The sequence below is a fragment of the Chanos chanos genome, chromosome 3, assembly GCF_902362185.1.
Source record: "Chanos chanos chromosome 3, fChaCha1.1, whole genome shotgun sequence".
NCBI lineage: Eukaryota > Metazoa > Chordata > Actinopteri > Gonorynchiformes > Chanidae > Chanos > Chanos chanos.
This window is the reverse complement of record NC_044497.1, coordinates 40,445,309-40,462,909: the sequence shown is the minus strand read 5'-3', so window position 1 is coordinate 40,462,909 and position 17,601 is coordinate 40,445,309. Positions and strand designations below refer to the sequence as shown.

At 38.4% G+C, this 17,601-nt stretch overlaps 1 protein-coding gene across 1 annotated transcript; it reads right to left on the bottom strand.

The window, feature by feature from the left end:
• Window positions 1-16,173: 16,173 nt before the first annotated feature.
• Window positions 16,174-16,773, bottom strand: diras2 (DIRAS family GTPase 2). The gene has a single exon (XM_030769459.1). The coding sequence runs from the start codon at window positions 16,771-16,773 to the stop codon at window positions 16,174-16,176; it is 600 nt and encodes a 199-aa protein (XP_030625319.1).
• Window positions 16,774-17,601: the final 828 nt, after the last annotated feature.

The window sequence follows — 17,601 nt, the reverse complement described above, 5'->3', positions numbered from 1 at the left end:
GGTACTGTTTGAGCCGGCCTTCTATCTCTGGCCTTGGCCCAGTTCAAGAGAGTCAGAACTTTCAGCAGAAGATGTTTTCTCTACTACCCTGCATCTGTGGTGTGTGTGTGGTGTGTGAGACACTTTTACTTCACTTTTACTACTTTACTTTTACTACACTTTTAGAGTGAGTAATGCTGTCTTCACTTGCCACAGAAAAAGTTCTTGAACAAATGTAAAGGCTGATATAGTCAGACTCACTAAGTGTCTGCTAATAATAGTGTGGAAGCGGTGTGCCTCTATGTTATATCTCGTGTACATGATACAGCAAGCAGTAGCACATGTTTATTGTGGTCTCTCTCTCTCTCTCTCTCTCTCTCTCTTTCTGCCCCTGTGCTGATGCCTGCGTCATACACATTGTTCGATTGCAAGGTCATATTTTTCGTACCTTTTTTATACTTACACAGAAATAGCTTCTGGCACAATGAGCAGTCGCTTTCCCAACATCAAATGGCTTTTCTCACTGCACATTCTGTGGGTGAGTCATTTAGAATTATTATTGTACTGTAACAGCATTTGGACAGTTATTCACTATTAGGCATGCTAAGAGAGGCAAAGCATTTTTACTGTGATCTTCATTTCAGGTTTGACTAATTTGACCATACTGATGGTAGAGACATCACCCATATCAATGTGGGGTTTTTGGGGGGGGGGGGGGGGGGGGGGCTGATACAAGGCACCATTTTATGTATAGAGGTCTTTTGGCATCCAGCTGCAAATGACTTGTGAGCTGCCTTTTTGTAACTGTTTATAACTGTGTGCCTATTAATCAAAGTCAGCATATCAAAATCAAAAACCCTTGACTTTCCCTCTATAGCTACATCTATTGCATTAAAAATGAATTTGGCTTTTATGAACCCTTTTCTTCACACTTCACTAGACACCTTACAGCACGATCAGGCCTGTTAATTGCGTTCCACTCACACCCTCAAAAAAGGAAGCTGAATAAGTCTTCTGAGCAGACTCCCTCATAAGATATATTTTGAGGTGAGATACTGGTAAGAACACAATTTAATTTGAGGAAACATTTAATCACTAGCCTATCATCCACTTACTAGCTCAAAGACTACTTTAAAATAGTCCTGTTTTACATGTTTTTTACTTTCCAAAGAGAAATTATTTTTGTCTTTCAAATATAGAGGAATGATTACCTCAAATGTTGTCTCAGCTTTCTGTTGTATTGAACGAAAATTACTATGCAAACAACCTGATGAGTAGTTCATTTACATATTACATTGTATATTGCAACACAAAAAGCTTTCTGACGAATTAAGAAAACTTGGCATCTGATCTTTACGGTCATGCTAGCTTACGTTATCAAGAGCAGCTCAACGGCTTTTTTTCTTTACATGGAAATGACTTATTCTTTATTGTCAAGCAAAAAATGTCTCACGTTAGCCCTCTGGCAGATTCTTTCATTTAGCCATAAACTTAATGATGGCATTTTATTCTCATATAAATATAATATCAGGCCAAATAAGCCATATAAGCAGATTTGTTCGGCTAGCATGACTTAGAACAAGCCCCAGTTTGCGCAGACAGAAAAACAGTGCCAGTGCTTTCCTCTGTGCACTCGGAAAATAATGGACGTGATTTGAACTTAAAATATGAAGTAGCAGATTTGGGTAATTGCACTTACTCTGTGCTGAGGGTTGATTTAATGGACAAGCAAACAGAAGTTAAGGGTGTCCCTTGTGACATTTAGAAAATGCAGTCACAGTGCCACAGGTTTTTTTTAAATTTTTTTTTAAGTAGTTTCATTTTTCCCTTAAGTGTAGGAGAAAGGCTGTCTGAGTTTCACAGTTTTGAACTCGGACTCCGCTTCAAAGTGAATTTGTCCATATTTATGTATGTAAGGGACACTGATGTCATATGGATTCTGTATTAAGAACCATTATTTTCACTATGCCAAACTATGTGTTGAAAAGTTGAAAAAAAAATCCTTTTTGAAATACTTAGTCTTCACAACATATTGTATTTGTTTATTTATTTTGAGGAAATACAGTCATATGCAAAATATTCCAGTATATGAAAATTTGTCTGAGTAATACATTTGTACAAATAACAGACAACGCAACTGACATGAACAATCTCTTTAATCCATCTCAAACAATGTTGTAAGCTACATCATTTGTCAGACCCACAATATCTGTGATACTGTCTGTTCTCCAGGTTACATCATGTATCTCTCTTTCATACCATGGCTGACCCCCTGGGGAAAAGTCATTGTTTTATGCAGGCTTGTCATGCTAGTACTTTGAGAATTCATTGTTGTGCACCCTTCAACATCATCACAAATAGGCCTGTTAGCTCACAGAAAATGGATTTTAAGATGAATGACACTGTTAACATCATAAATATGGTAGCCACAGTACCCTGCAGTTCCTTACTTGCTGAAGCCAATCAGTATCAAGTTAGCCTAGCAGCTGACCATGAGATGTTGTAGTGAGATGGTGGACTAACTTTATGATAATTGGTCGCTGTTGAAAGTGTCAGTAGGTTGCTCCTGATAACAAAAGTCAGGATGACCGCAAAGATCAGATGCCAGAGGGTAGTTTTCTTCATTTCACAGAGACCCTTTTGTGATGCAGCAACATACAATGTAATATGTAAATGAACTACTACTCTGAGTATTTTTGCATAGTAATTTTCATTCAGTGCAACACAAAAACTGAGACAATATTACCAGAGTTAATCTTCCACTATCCCAAAATGAGCCAATCCAATCCTGTTAAGTTAAATTGCTTAAAACAAAAATGATCCCATTCAAAGCCATGTGAAAGATAACTGAGAGGTTACTGCTGCAAATACATTTTGCCCTTCGCAAACCTTGGTGCAGACTATGCTGATGTCATCCATAGCTCTCAAAGTGTTCAATATGTGTCCGTTTTACCAATACACACAAACTGAGACAACTTCAGTGCTTGCTGTGTCTCCTTAACAGATGAATAAAGGGATCAGTGCATTTATCTGATGCTGTTTCATTCTCGCCCTGTGAGACTATTGTTCTCATTTCCTCCTGAATGAGACACTGAGCACTGGGCATTACAGATAGTCGGTTTTAAAAGTGACATAATCAGCGCGTCAGACAGGTTGTGTAGCACATGCACACGCCACACGTCACACCTGACTGTGGCCATATGGCGGGTTTTCAGAACATGTCCGGTACCATCTGTGTGCCCAGTGTTATCAAACCCAGCATTCTTTGAAGCCAGACAGTAGAATTAGTCTATTCAACTTATGAGATATGCATACTGATGCTCCTGAAATGTGAATTTGTATGAAGACTATTTAGACTAAACTTTCCAGCTACAAACTGCATTTTATCCACATGTACAAGGATAGCAAGTAAGTGAAATATTAGAAATTATTTTGCAGTTTTTTTGAAAGGGATTTATTCATTTTTATTCTGTGATGTTTACATGGAATAGAACTATCTTTGCCGAAACCCAGGTACCTCTGGATATTATTGTACTGGAGCATAAATGACCATGCAGCACTTGGGTCGTACGATGAATCGCTTCCGTCAGCCCAAGCAGTTTGGGCTCGCAGGTGAATAAATGGTCATTTCCTCTCGTTTTGTTGCTCTTGCCTCTCTGTATAATGAGCCTTTTTCTTGCTCTCCCACAAATGTGTTTTGGGTGCTCTTGTGTTACAGTAATATTGTGTGTTTTATTGATTCTCACATGCCACTAAGGCAGACGAATGATGTTTGCTTTGTGGGGAAACCACAGGCTCCCCAGGTGCCCATCCCCCATCGTGTTGACTCACAGCACATTGAGCAGATGGTTGGAGATTTCACAAATGTTAAAAATAGATGTGGAATCTTGCACTCATCTCCAATAAAAGAGCAAGTTGACTTTCCATCACTGTCAAGTCTCACATGGATTTTTGACTATCATTATAAGGCTCCATAATTGCAAGCAATTAGCATGCCCAACGCTGTTATCAAAGAAGAGCTTTTCGCATGCGTATGCAAAAAGTCAGCACAGAAACAGTCCATTACTCCTGTCAAACACTGATCCATGACCTTATTTAGAATTTAGTTAATGCTATCTTCATATAGCAAAGCAAACACAAGACCGCAATCTAATGTCCACAAATTAAGACGTTACTCCTATAAGATGTGATTTTGTAGCCTTTAGTTAGCATTTTGTGACTGTGGAACATTTCTCTCTCTCTCCCAATGCCACCTTACAAGCGTATCTCTAGCTTGTTGTACAGTTCAATAAAAGTAAGAGCCAGTTCTTTCAATAACAGGGGGTTTTGACATTTGGGGCTCAATCCCACTTTGAGCAACATGTGAAGGAGGTCTTGTGTCAGCTCGGCTACAGTTTAATATTGGACAAAAGTCTGGATCATAATACAGCATACTGTCAGATTATGGTTTCTATTTCATTTGAAAAAAGTGAATTGACATAAAAGATTTCCTTTACTTATTCACATTTAAAATGAAGAGGCTTAAAATATGTGAATATATGTGAATACATATCTTCTCCTGAACAGTTGGGCAGATTTGCATGAAATTGAAACACGTCATCTTGAATCAAATTCCAACTTAAATTGCAAAGAAGAAGCTCCTACATCAAAAGTTGCTTCATTTCCTAATTAATAGGCAAATTAGCCAATATCATTCACTGTTGCATCAATCATTCTGACATTTCTTGTGCACAATGACAAAGCCTCGCTGACAGGATATTCCAAATTTGAAAGCAATCCGTCAAATAACACAGACTCCAAGCGCTTGAACATACCTATCATAGCCCAATGTTGAGTATGTGAAACATATACTTAAAAATATTCTTCTCATGAACTGAAACTTCAAATGATGCAAAATTCCTTATGTCGGGACTTTGGAGTATGCTCTATCTAAATTGTGAAGGAATAGTTGCTACGTTAAATGACACCAGAGCTATGTATCAATCAAATTGCAACTTTGACATAATGAGTTTTTTTACATTTAATACTCGTGTGCTTCTGATCAGCTACTATGCTGATCAGCACAGAACTTTGTATGTAAAACCCTTACACTGACTTCTGTCTAATTTATGAAGGAAAAGTTGCTATATCAAAAAACATAGCCACTCCAAGCCAAGTATTTGCTTCATTTGCTAATTAGTACGCAAATGACCCAATATCATTCACTGTTGTATCAATCATTCTGAAATTTCTTGTGCACAATGACAAGGCCTCATTGAAATGATGTTTCAAAATTTGAAAGCAATCCATCAAAAAACATGGACTCTACAAGCACTTCAACATGCCCATTTTTAACCCAATGTTTAATAGACAAACTTTTAGTGCATGAAATTAAAGACCCCCAGGCAATTAGGTTATTTGGGCTTGGACCCCACAATTGCTGCTTGCAGCTATATTTTGACTTAAGTTTTACAGTAGTCTTATTTTGTCTGAGAGTTTTATTTTTGTATGTATTATATACATCAGAGTTGTATTATAGCTGAATACTACTATGATTGAAGTACAGCTGAATGCATTTATTTGTGCCAAATGAAATAACTTTGATTACATTCACGCTCATATTTTTTTTTAATTCAGGATGATATAAATCTTACCTCATTCAGCACATTTCAGGAATCCCAGCAGATGTATATGGTACAGCAATAGTCACTGTTTGTTTGGGTTTTTTTTTGTTTGCTTGTTTTTTTAGATTTCACTCAATAACATTGAAATTATTCTGCGACAGACATCTCAGTGATCAATGCAGGACCAACATCTGTTGTAGAAATGTAAAAAATTACATGTTCCTGCTAAATGATTTGATTCATGATTTATTTATGCTTTCTGAGGAAGTCTTATGAGATTGTGGTTGTGATGGCATATGATGAATCTGGCTCTAGACTAATGGCAATCATCAACAGCTGGGGTACAGGTTGGGCTGGAGGTATCTCTCATTGCACATGGTTCAGTCATCCAGGTGTGCTGGACATAGCTGCTCCGTCTATGAAATGAATTCATTTGATTAAACACACCTGCAACACAACTGTGATTCCAAATGCAAATCACACATGAAACTAAATGTGCAATGATGTCCAAATGTGCCTAAGATCTAAACAGGCATATTATTTAAGACTTATTGGACTTGCTGAGGTCTCTCAAGTTCCCCTGATATTTTCTTTTACTTTTCTTCACTGGAAGGATAGCAAAACTTTCCCTACTTGACCTTTGATGAATGTCATAACCTGGTATTTTTCCTTGAGAAAGGAACTGTAAGTAGTTTCAGGTTCGCAAGTAATTCAGTTTTAATGAGGCAAAAATAAAGTAGTGTTTGAACTTTTCTTCTAGGACTCAACAGCTATGAAGTCTCTGATAACTCCAGTGGTCTAAACATTTATAATGATGAATTTTATGGACTGTTTCAGTGGCTAGTGAAAGCTTGTGGGAAAATATTTTGGGCATATCTCAGGATGCATAATTTTTCCTGGACTTACCATAGCATTAAACATTGGAAGTTTTTCAACTTCCAATTTCCAATGCTACTCTAATTTACAAAATTAATTGACTTTAACCACACACCTGTTCTAGGTCTAATTCTAAGAGGTTTTTCAATGCGCTCACGATCCTTGGGATACTGTTCATTTTTCCTTGTTCAGAGCTCTCTCTCTCTCTCTCTCTCTCTCTCTCCCTCTCTCTCTCTCTCTCTCTCTCTCTCTCTCTGTGTGTCTCTCTCTCTCTCTCTCTCTCTCACACACACACACGCACACACACACACACACACACAGAAACACTCATAGAAACACTCACTTTCCTCTGGTAAATGCAAAAGACAGCAGTTGACATAAATTGAAAGGTCATCTTCTTCTGTGATGAGATTTGGAGTGCATTGAAAATCAAGTGATCATACCCAGGGCCATAGCAGAGGAGAAATGATCTTTGTGAAAATGAATTATGTCTAACAGTCATAATTTGTAGGCTGAAGAAAGCAGAAATATCAGGCAAAACAAAGACATTGGGTATCATCGATTAACCACAGGGCATTTGCTGTCGTGAATTATGTGAACATGATGCGTGTGACTAATCAGAATAAGTCGCATAAGGTTGTTTGCTATTCAGAGCATTCTAGCTCTGTTTTTTTTCTTTTCTTTTTTTCATGACATCAATATTTAGGTAAATGAGGGATATCACCTGGCTGTGAGAATGAGTGAGATAAATGGACACGTGCGTCCTCATCCTGTATTAATGGTTTAACCCATGAAAATACACCAGTTGACATTTAGGTGTGAACAAAATGAATCATTAAAATGAACAGTTTCACTGGTAAAACCATGGGTAATCAGACCCTCTCTCACAATAACGTTAGAGCCCCTGAAAACTCTGATCATGCTGAAGTGTGCTGCGCAAAGTGTTTATCACTTGTTTTGATTGTTAGGTTGCAGGAACAGCCTGTCAAAGTAACTAAACCTCTTTGCATTTATTCTTAGCATAGTAGGAGGTCATCTGGAAGGTGGTAGAGGAGAGAGACAACAGTAAACATGATCTGAAAGTATGTTATGAAAGATAATCTAGGACCAGATGTGTGGCACTTCCTCTCCATCGTCACTGAAGGCGAGATGAGCAAACATAATGAGTCATGGTTCTCCAAAGCCCATAGCCTAACACAGCGCCTTTCCACCAGCGCCACCACCATCGTCGCCATGGCAACCTGCACTCACCCGGTGGAGTTCTGGGATGCATTATCATCACAGCATTCGCCCTGGAAAAGAGAGAGAGAGAGAGAGAGAGAGAGAGAGAGAGAGATAGAAAGCAATACCATCACAAATCATTACAATATAATGTTGTGGGGGCCACTAATTTCCTGACAGCTGTAGTATTAGTGGCAGAAAAGATCGAACTCAACATTTACAATGCATTATATAAACTCAGTACAAACTGCAGTGGCATTTTCTGCCATTAATATTTTGGTCCATAATCAAGTAGCCATGTGGGGTGCAAAATCTATGACAACAGTTTTCTTTTCTAAACAAATGGTGACAGCACCTGTTTCCCCCTCTTTTACCTTTCTATTGTTTGGACACGGCTTTTGGCTTGAAAGGAAACTGGTTTAATGCCTTGTTTGCAATGTAGTATCATTACATGACCAGATATATTGTGACCTTAAAGCCCAACTCCAACTGAAACCAAGCTTACCTGTTTATTCCCCAATTTATTGCTTACTCATCATCTATCAAGTATATTTCATACTGAAATTTCTATTGGAAAAAGAGAGGAAAGGATGATTATAGGCCAGAAAATAACTTCATCTTCTCAGGTGATGAATGACATCAGTTTTCGGAATCAAAGGAAACCTCCTCTACCCACCGTTCTTTCAAGGCAATTACACGTTGTGTGACTGCAGCTCGTGTACTGTATGCTTAGCACACACAGGCGGGGATAAAAATAATGCCTGTCGTGGATGTTGCTGTGGCAGTGAGAGAATGATGCAGGGTACAAGCAGTGCTGTGGAGACAGTCAGAGGGCACTGACAGCCTCTCATTGTGTGCTGAGGTGATGTTGCTCTGGTGGTTTTATCTGACACTAGCAGAGCACATGGGGAAAGCAAGGACAGGCTCAGCGTAACACGTACGAACCCTAATCACTTTATTCGTCTGATCGCCACACAGTTTAGACGCATGATTTATGATCGAGACCAAAGAAAAGAACATCCCTGCATTCTCAAGAGACAAAAAAACAGGTTGTTGAGAAGACCACGGCAAAGTTTTTTTCCCAGTGTTTTGGTTAGGATTGCACACAATGCCTTACAGAGACTTCTCTCCATTCAGTCATTGAAAAAGATTTGTGGTTTGTGGGAGAGCTCTTGAACTGACAATGGGTACACAGCCCTCCCTTATGATTTTTACTATATACTTGTCTGGTTTGGTACAAAGTATTTCCAACTGACAAGAACAGTTAGGCTCACAATTAGTTTAGTCCAGAGGTGCCCAAGTGTTTTGTCTTGTCAGGCAAAAAAAATTTAACTGAGTGTTAAGCCGCAGGCCAAAATAAATAAATCGACTGAAAGCAATTTGGTAGACCGTGGTGCTTCAAATGATGCCACTGTGACAAAATTCCCAGAAATGCTTAATGCAATCAAATTACAGTGGAGAGAAAGATAAGTCAGTGGGTTATTTCTTGTCCAAGAGCACTCTGATGTTGTAGTCTTCACTGCAAAGAAATCTTACCTCATTTATTAGGTAACAAAAAGTTTAGTTCTTTGTACGCATTTTACAATTTTATGAAGCCCTGTATCATATTTTTCAGTCTGTTCGATTTCAGTCACACCTCTTCCTGATCTAAGACACAGTGATATAGCAGTCTCATCCTTGCCTCATTGATCTCTCTACAGACAAACATTGTCAATCCATTTCTATCTGCTAAAGAGAAAGGCACTAGCAGACCCGTAGCTCCGTTGCTTTGTCTTTGCAAGCATTTTGAGGTAATGCTGAAGGTGCCATCATACCATATCATAATACCAGCAAATGTTGGGCTTTTACCCACAGCTGCAGTTTGATATGATACGCTGTCATTACTCTCATCCCTGTAAGAAAAATGTTACTCTTACAGATTGCTGTAAGTTGCACTTTACAGTGCGCTATTTGAAACCATGCTGCACTATTTGAAACCATTGCTGCACCTTGTTGTCTAAGGCTATTTCATTTATTAGCTAGTGATAGTTTACTAGCTGTCTAAGGCTGAAGTGAAGCTCCAAGTGTACACTAGTGAGCCCTATTTGATTGGGTGAATAGAAACAAGAGTTTTATGCATCACTCATGTATTTTGCAAGTAATGGCACAAACAGAATGACTGCCTATCTTAGATGTACTGTATTTGGCCTGCAGGTCACAGTTTGGACAGCCCTGGTTTTGTTTAGTTTTTGCCTTACCTCAGATGATTCAATGGATTATTTCAACATAATTGGTTCTGTGAATAATTTGAATATAGAATGACTTATTGCTGCCAAAATGGTTTGAGACAACAGTATCTATGAATTGCTTGCAACGCAGTGTAGTGTTTTCACACTTCCCAGATTTCTTGGTCTTTTGTAAAAACACTATTAAGTCTGTTTGAAAACTTCATTTTAAGTGACTGGACACTTACAACACGGTCCTCTGTTGACAATTTGATGTATTCTAGTAATAATTTTCAAACAAATAATGCAGACTCCATTCACTTGCCCTTAAACTGTGATAGCAAAATGTTTTATATGTGATCTGAGTAGAGAAGTGGTCTCTAAGATTTGAATTTGTTGGATATTCCAATGCAGAAATGTAATTCATATACAGTATACTGCTGTATTACAGATATGATAATATAATGATCAAATCCCATCAGTGATTTCTTCAAATGTCTATAAGCCTAATCTGTGTTTGCATTAACCTATCTATAGAAGCACACTAGTAACTAGCATGTGTTCTTCCCTTAAACCCTAGTTTAAAGTCAAGATACAGATTAATATCTTACAAAAGAGGATAAGATTTTATATCATGTTCTGTAGCATCAGTCCTTATAACAAAATCAGCAGGATTAGGCTCATAACCTAAGTCTTGTTTCTTGCCTGGATAGCTTTTGAATATGTGGCCCTGTCTCTGTGCTTTACCACAGACTGAGTCACCAGCTCGTTCTCCTGCTGACATTACACAATGCTTTCCTCCCCCCCTCACTGCAACAGGCATAGTCACTTCCATCTCCATGGTAATTCTTAATCTCCGTCTGTGTTCAGCTTCTCCAAGGCTCCCACACTCGTAAGCTTAGGTGGACAGACCGACTCATCAGTGTCACTCCTCAACTTTGTGGTTCTTCCTCTGCTGTTCCTCTTATAGACAGTGCATTGAAACGTAATTGAACTAAAGGCATGTGAACTGGCTTGCTAAGTGCTGACTGACTGAATGTAAGAGATTAAAAAATACAAATCCAGTTTATTGACATAAAATTGACTTCGTGTAGTAATACATATCCACTGTGGTTAGCTCACTGATGGCAGGTGCTTCAAGTAGATGATGAATAGATTTGCTTATGACAGTTTCCTTTAGTGTACTGAATGGTTTAAACCATGCTCCAGCACGCTGCAGTAGCAAGTATTTCTTTGATCTAAACGTGTCCTCGAAGCAGTGGCAACAACATGGACATTCTGGATGAAAATAAGGAGCCTTTTTTGGAAGTGCACTTTTTCATTCCTCATGAGAATAATTGAAGTGGTATAGTATGGACCTCAGCCTCATACATAATGACCAGAGATTGAAAATGCGATACGATTCAGTGGACTTGACACAGCCATCTCATGAGGCAAAACACGGGCACATAGTCCCAGGCTGCCTGGCCTTTAAATTACTCAAATCAGATTAAATGGAGAGTGAAGAGAGGAGGGAATTATGAAGGGACCATTCATATTGTTTTGACACTCAAGTGGCTGGACAAGCATTTACACACACATTTGGTGCCTCAACTCTCAACATTTTAGGCTTGTGTTGTGATGCAGTGTTGAAATTAGTTATTGCTCTGTGAACTGCTGAACACAGTAAGTAAAGGAAAATCTGACTCTTATGGCTGATAACCTGATTTATTTTTATGTGTCTGTAATGAATATAGAAGTCTCATTCTTATATTATAAGTTTATAAATAATGTCAACATTATGGTTTTGTGTGCAATTGAAGGTAATTTTTTTTTGTTTGCATACTTCGTATGAGTTTGTTCCTCATACATCCAATATCCAAGAGAAGCATGTTTTTGCAAAGCCAAGACAGTTATCGGCAGAAGGTCCTCAACTACGTGTTTTCTCAAAACACTACTTAGAGTTCTTAAGATATATATATATAATTTATCTAAATTTATATATAAACTGCCTTTGCACATGTATAAAACCTATTATCACCTTATATTTACACTTACATAAAGTTGTTCATATAAGTAAATGCACTAGAGAGGTTTGAAACCTATGAAAGTTTTTACGGGAAAAAGAAAACATCTGAAAGAAAGCTGTCATTAAATAATTTAAAGAGAATTTAATGGGTACAACTGAGACTGGAAGTTAGGGGAGTAATTTGTATGTGGTCTGAATGGTTAATAACCGATAATATTGTGCTATGGACAGCTCATACTTTGTGAACGCACCATTATCTGACACAATGAATGTATTTTAACTGTAAAAATTAAGAGGGTCCGGAGGGTGATGGCTATTGGTAACAACAACTCCTTTGTTATAAAAGAGCCTTGTTTTCATCCATGTCCATTTAATATAACATAATGACATAATTTATGAAAATGTGGACTGGACCAGACTGTAACTTATATGGAACAACTAGTATGGTGCAATCGCTTAAATCACTATCTATAATAACTCATTCATGGTATGGTATTACGTGCGATTACGGGCAAATAGCAAAGGTTCAGTACTTTGAAACCAATATTTACTCAATAGAGCAGGTCACTTGTATCACATCCAGATTACTGTTAGATGTCTGTGTACAGAGCTGCGTGCATACCCTATTTGCTCTCTGTGCATCATGTTGTGCTCAGAGGCTCCAGACGTCCACACTCATAGCAGCTCCTCATCATAAAAGGCCCACTGTACCTGGCAGGCTTCCTCTGAGGGCTGGCAGGTGCTCTATTATGTCCTCTAAGCCACTTCACTCCACACTAATGAGCCACGTTGGCTGATTACTCTGTCATGTCTACTACCGCAAGCCTTCCTGCCTCCCCCTTCCCCCACCTCCATAATTTCCTCCCCCTGTACTCTCTGGGTCAACCCATTCATCACTTATCTGAATGTGGCCACACATGAAAGGCACAGCCCGCGATCTACCCTGTCTGCCTGTGTCTGTGCTGTTCGCGTGCAACTGTTTAATTTGTGATAGTGCAAGGGAAAATTTAGATGTTAAAGGAAGAAATTTAGATGCTAAGGGATTTGCATGGACCTAAACACTGTTAGGCTGCTGGAGCTGGAAAGCAGAGGAGAAATTTGTCTGGGACACTTCTAAAAGGTTGAGATTTGGATTAGGTGGACCCAAACACAGAGACAGTCATGCTTCAGAACCACAGTTACTGAATCTGACATCTGTAAAATGGTAGAATATGGATTATATGGTATTTTGCCACAAACTTCTCAAAAAAAAGGCAAAAACCCCCCCCAAAACACGCATTTAGATGCTAATATTGTTTACAGTGGTAGATAATTACCCAACTTCATAGTTTATTACAGCACGTAAGAGGAAAATGTTCAGTGACTTTTGTTATGTATTAGAGAACAGATGTCCAGCAGCGGGTGTGACGTAACAGATGACTAGAGTCTAATACAAGGTATAAAGTGATCTTGTGCTTAGAGTAAAAAGTAAGTTTGCCCATTACCAATATTCTTTCAGTGGCTTTTACCCTCTCTGTACATCTTCTGGGTCCAGCTCCCATAAAATGCTTAGATTAATAAGGGAGAGGCATTGAGAGTCTCTTCTAATTCTACTATCTTGAGGCAGCAATCAGATCTGAAGCTTTGCCAAACATGACAACCTCTCAAAGGCAAAGCTTATTCCTATCAGATTGGTATTTTTCCTTGATGTTTTATTTTGATATTTGTTCTTACACAGGAACACACTGTTCTTTGTTCACTACCAGCATATGTATGCACTGAACATACAGAACTGACAAAAGGCAGATATAGGATTAAATGCATAATTTTCTTTATTTTGTGTTACAGTATATTCAGGAATATATAAAGTTGTAGGCACACATGATGTCTATACAGGCATTTCATCAAAACATATAAGATTTTTATTATTCTTGCTTTTAACAAACAAAAACGAGCTTTGATTTCAGCACTGGCTTTAAGCAGTTTCCTAGCCCATGTAACAGTTAACCATTAATGTTGTTGGCGACATTTACACAAGTTGTTTTGTTCTATTTGTATGCTTACGGGTCAGACTCGGTATAGTTGCCTGATCCTCTAATGTATTTGCTTTGGTAAGCCTATACGCAAGGTATTAACTTTACCTTGTTGGAACAACACTAGTGACGTTTTTCCTGTTACCTGACAATATATATTTGTACTCATAAAGAGTTAACAATAGTACCTCCGTTAAGAAAGACAGCCAATGCAGCAATACAAGCTAGCTTTAAAACCGGATTCTACCTTACTGTAATTACAAGACCCCATCATGCTAAAGTATAAACACATACAAGCTATTCCTCTCAAAAACATTCAGTTTTTCATCAATATTCAACAGCAGGCCTATATGAAAAGACACTGTTGCACTCTGAACATGACCTGGCAAAATAATGGGAGGCTGTTTCATTTTATCACTTTTTAATGTTTGTCAGACATTCAAAAAATTCTCATAGCTTGCACCTGAACATATCTTGAGCACATGTACGAAGTTGAAGTGTTTCTTTTGGGAGTCATGATTTAAAAGTAAGGAAATGTTCTCATATTCTGTTATGCAACATCAAAAATCATTATTTCATGAAATGCTTAAAGTGCTTCAACAGGCCTAACACATATGAAAGATCTTTGAACAATATTCCAGTGGTAATCACCTGTTTTACTCTGTAAGTTTCGACCAAAGATTTTCTGGAAGCTCAAAAAAGCAAGGGTTCTAATGAGGAAATGGAACATTTCAGAAGGAGATATGAAAAAAAAACTTTATTTTATGTTTACTTGGAATACCTTGTTTTTTTTTTTACTTAAGTCAACAAACAAATTAGCTGTCCAAAAATGACCAATAAGCATTGTAAGAAATTGTATTCATATGAGCACAGGAAAATGTGACAGATTTGCAAGCAAGTGACCGGTATGCAGTATGGGCATACTGCAAATGAAATGAAAACAATGAAAATCCTGCCTCCAAAATAAATGATTAACATGGTTGAACTGATCAGGAGGGTTAATATTATCATTCTTCTACGTAGTCATTCAGTTCATTAAATTGAAATTTACACTTTCTGTAAAACAGGCTCAACAAATATATGTATGTTTAGAACAGAGGGTGACAGAAATGCACATTAAATAATTGGAAAATCCACTATCATTTTGAGGCCAAAAGTGATGCTAAATTTGTAACTGCCCTTTTAAATTCATTTGGTTTTCTTCCCTTGTATGTTTACAAGCAGGGAAACAGGCAAGTTAATTTTGGAAAGGGATGAAAAAAAATCACAGTACATATCAGTATAAAACAGAAATTTACTGTAAAGGAAGAAACTGTTGAAAATGATCCAACAACACACTCCATTGTCCAGCCTCTCCCACACATTCTGCCCACTTGCTTCATGGACATATCATGTGATGCAATTTGAGAAAACAAAAGATTAATTAAACCTCCCAGTAACCATGGTGCTAATTACTACTACAATGTTGTACAGTTGTGATGGCCACAGGTCTTGACAGCTTGACCAGCAACTCATGCTGCATAAGCTCTCATCAGCTGCTATAAACAACATGCCATATTTATAGTGGTGTCACGTAGGCTTTAGGGCAGAGCTGTATGAGGAATGTTTCTCTTAGCTCCTATAAACATGTATGTGATCATTTCAGTGACTCACTAAAGTAGCTCGTTTATTCAATATCATTAGCAGGTATGCTCATTAGACATCACAAGTATTGCTTTGTATAGCACTGGTTTTGGGACATATTCTTAATTGAATTTTCAATCCCTCCTCTTTATCAATAATAAAATATAGTAGTAGTGCCAGTAATAGGACCCATGCACCTTGAAGCGTCTGGTTGTCTTGCCTTTGTGATCTATGTTGAGGATGCAAAGTTGCCAAACTATGCTGATGGTTGTTCAGATCTTATAGTGGCGCAAACTTGCCAAAGGTGGGATATAACCCTTTCTGTGGTTAAATCAAGGTTATCTTTCTGCAACAGTGACTTAAGAGAAGAATCATTAGAGAAATGTTTTTTCCCCAGTCTAGAGTAAATATACTGATGTACAAATGAGTGAGATTGAAATAGCCAACTTCTGTTCCCCATTCTATCCTGTTCCAAAGGTACGTCGTAATGAGCTTATAAACATAAATATCATCTCATGACCTCCTCCTCCCTTTCTTTCTTCAGGTATGAACAGTAAGTCATAACAGGGATGTCATGATAAAATTGTGTCCTCTTTTGCCCCTTGATAAGAGTCTTGAGGCCCCTCTTCCAACTGGCCTTTCTCAACTTACATGACTACACATTTCCCCTTGAGCTTCTCAGCACGCTTCTGCTGTTTGTTTTTTTTGCCATCTATCTGAAGACTGACAGTTCTACGTTTCTCAAGATTAAGCAGCTCCTGGAAAAGCTCTTTCACGTTGTGGTTTGTTTTGGCCGACGTCTCCATGAAGGCACACTTCCACCTCTTGGCCAGGGCCTCACCATCACTGGTTTCCACCTCACGACCACTTGTCTCATCATTCTTGTTGCCCACCAACATTATGGGGATGTTCTCCACATCACCTTTGATCTGACAGATCTGCTCAAAGATGGGCTTTAGTTCCTCCATGGACTGCTTGCTTGTGATGGAATATACAAGGATGAAGGCGTGGCCCTTGGAAATAGAGAGACGTTGCATGGCTGGGAACTGGTGGCTACCTGTGGTGTCTGTGATCTGCAGTGTGCAGATGCTCTTGTCACAGCTAATGACCTGCCGATAAGTGTCCTCAATTGTGGGGATATAGCTCTCACGGAAGGTCCCCTTCACAAAGCGCAGCACCAGGGAACTCTTCCCCACTCCTCCGGCCCCAAACACCACCACACGGTAGTCATTGCTCTGCTCAGGCATTGCTGTTCACAAAGTCCTGCAGTCAGGCCATACAAAATGGAATCTATTAGAATAATAAATAATATGATGACTGGTAAATTCTTAAAATTTCTCATCTCAAAATTTGTGTAAACTGTGATCAAGGATGTCTTGTGTCCAGAGCAACACATAGGACATTTGAATGCAAAATCTAAAAATGACTAGTTGACCAGCAGTTACGTGGGCCACATAACCACACAAATATTAGAATTTTAGCACTGCTCTCTTTAAAATGGAATGAACAAAATTAAACTGTGACTTTAAATACAGCCTGCTGATTTAACACTAGGTGAATGTAAACCCGGAGGAGAAGAGTGCCTTGGTCAACGCGGCCTGTGTTCTATGGATGTGCACGTGCCAAAAAGACTGCAAAATTGCCTTTCCTCTCTAGGCTAGACTGTTGTTGACAGGGAGACCATCGATTTCATCCGTTTAAAGATCTACGCGTGCATCTCCACTGTAACGTCATGTGCAAACTCAGCATTCTTACTGAGTCAAAACATTAGGAAATCCAGAGCTAAAGGTACATATTCTGTAATTCAGTATTTAGTTTTCTGATTCGAGTGCCGAAGGAAAACACCTCATTGCCACTATTTCTGTGGTAATATAACATCAAAATAAATCGAGATTTCGGTTCTTTGTAGAATAAGAGAGGTCATCAAACGACAATAAGTTGTCGTCTTCCCGGGACCATTTTAATTAGATAGGCTACCTATTCTGGAGACTCCTCAGGACTGAGCAGAGTAAATTATTTAACCCAAGGAAAAAGGTTTTACAATCTCAAAAAAGAAAGAAAGAAGAAGAAAAAAA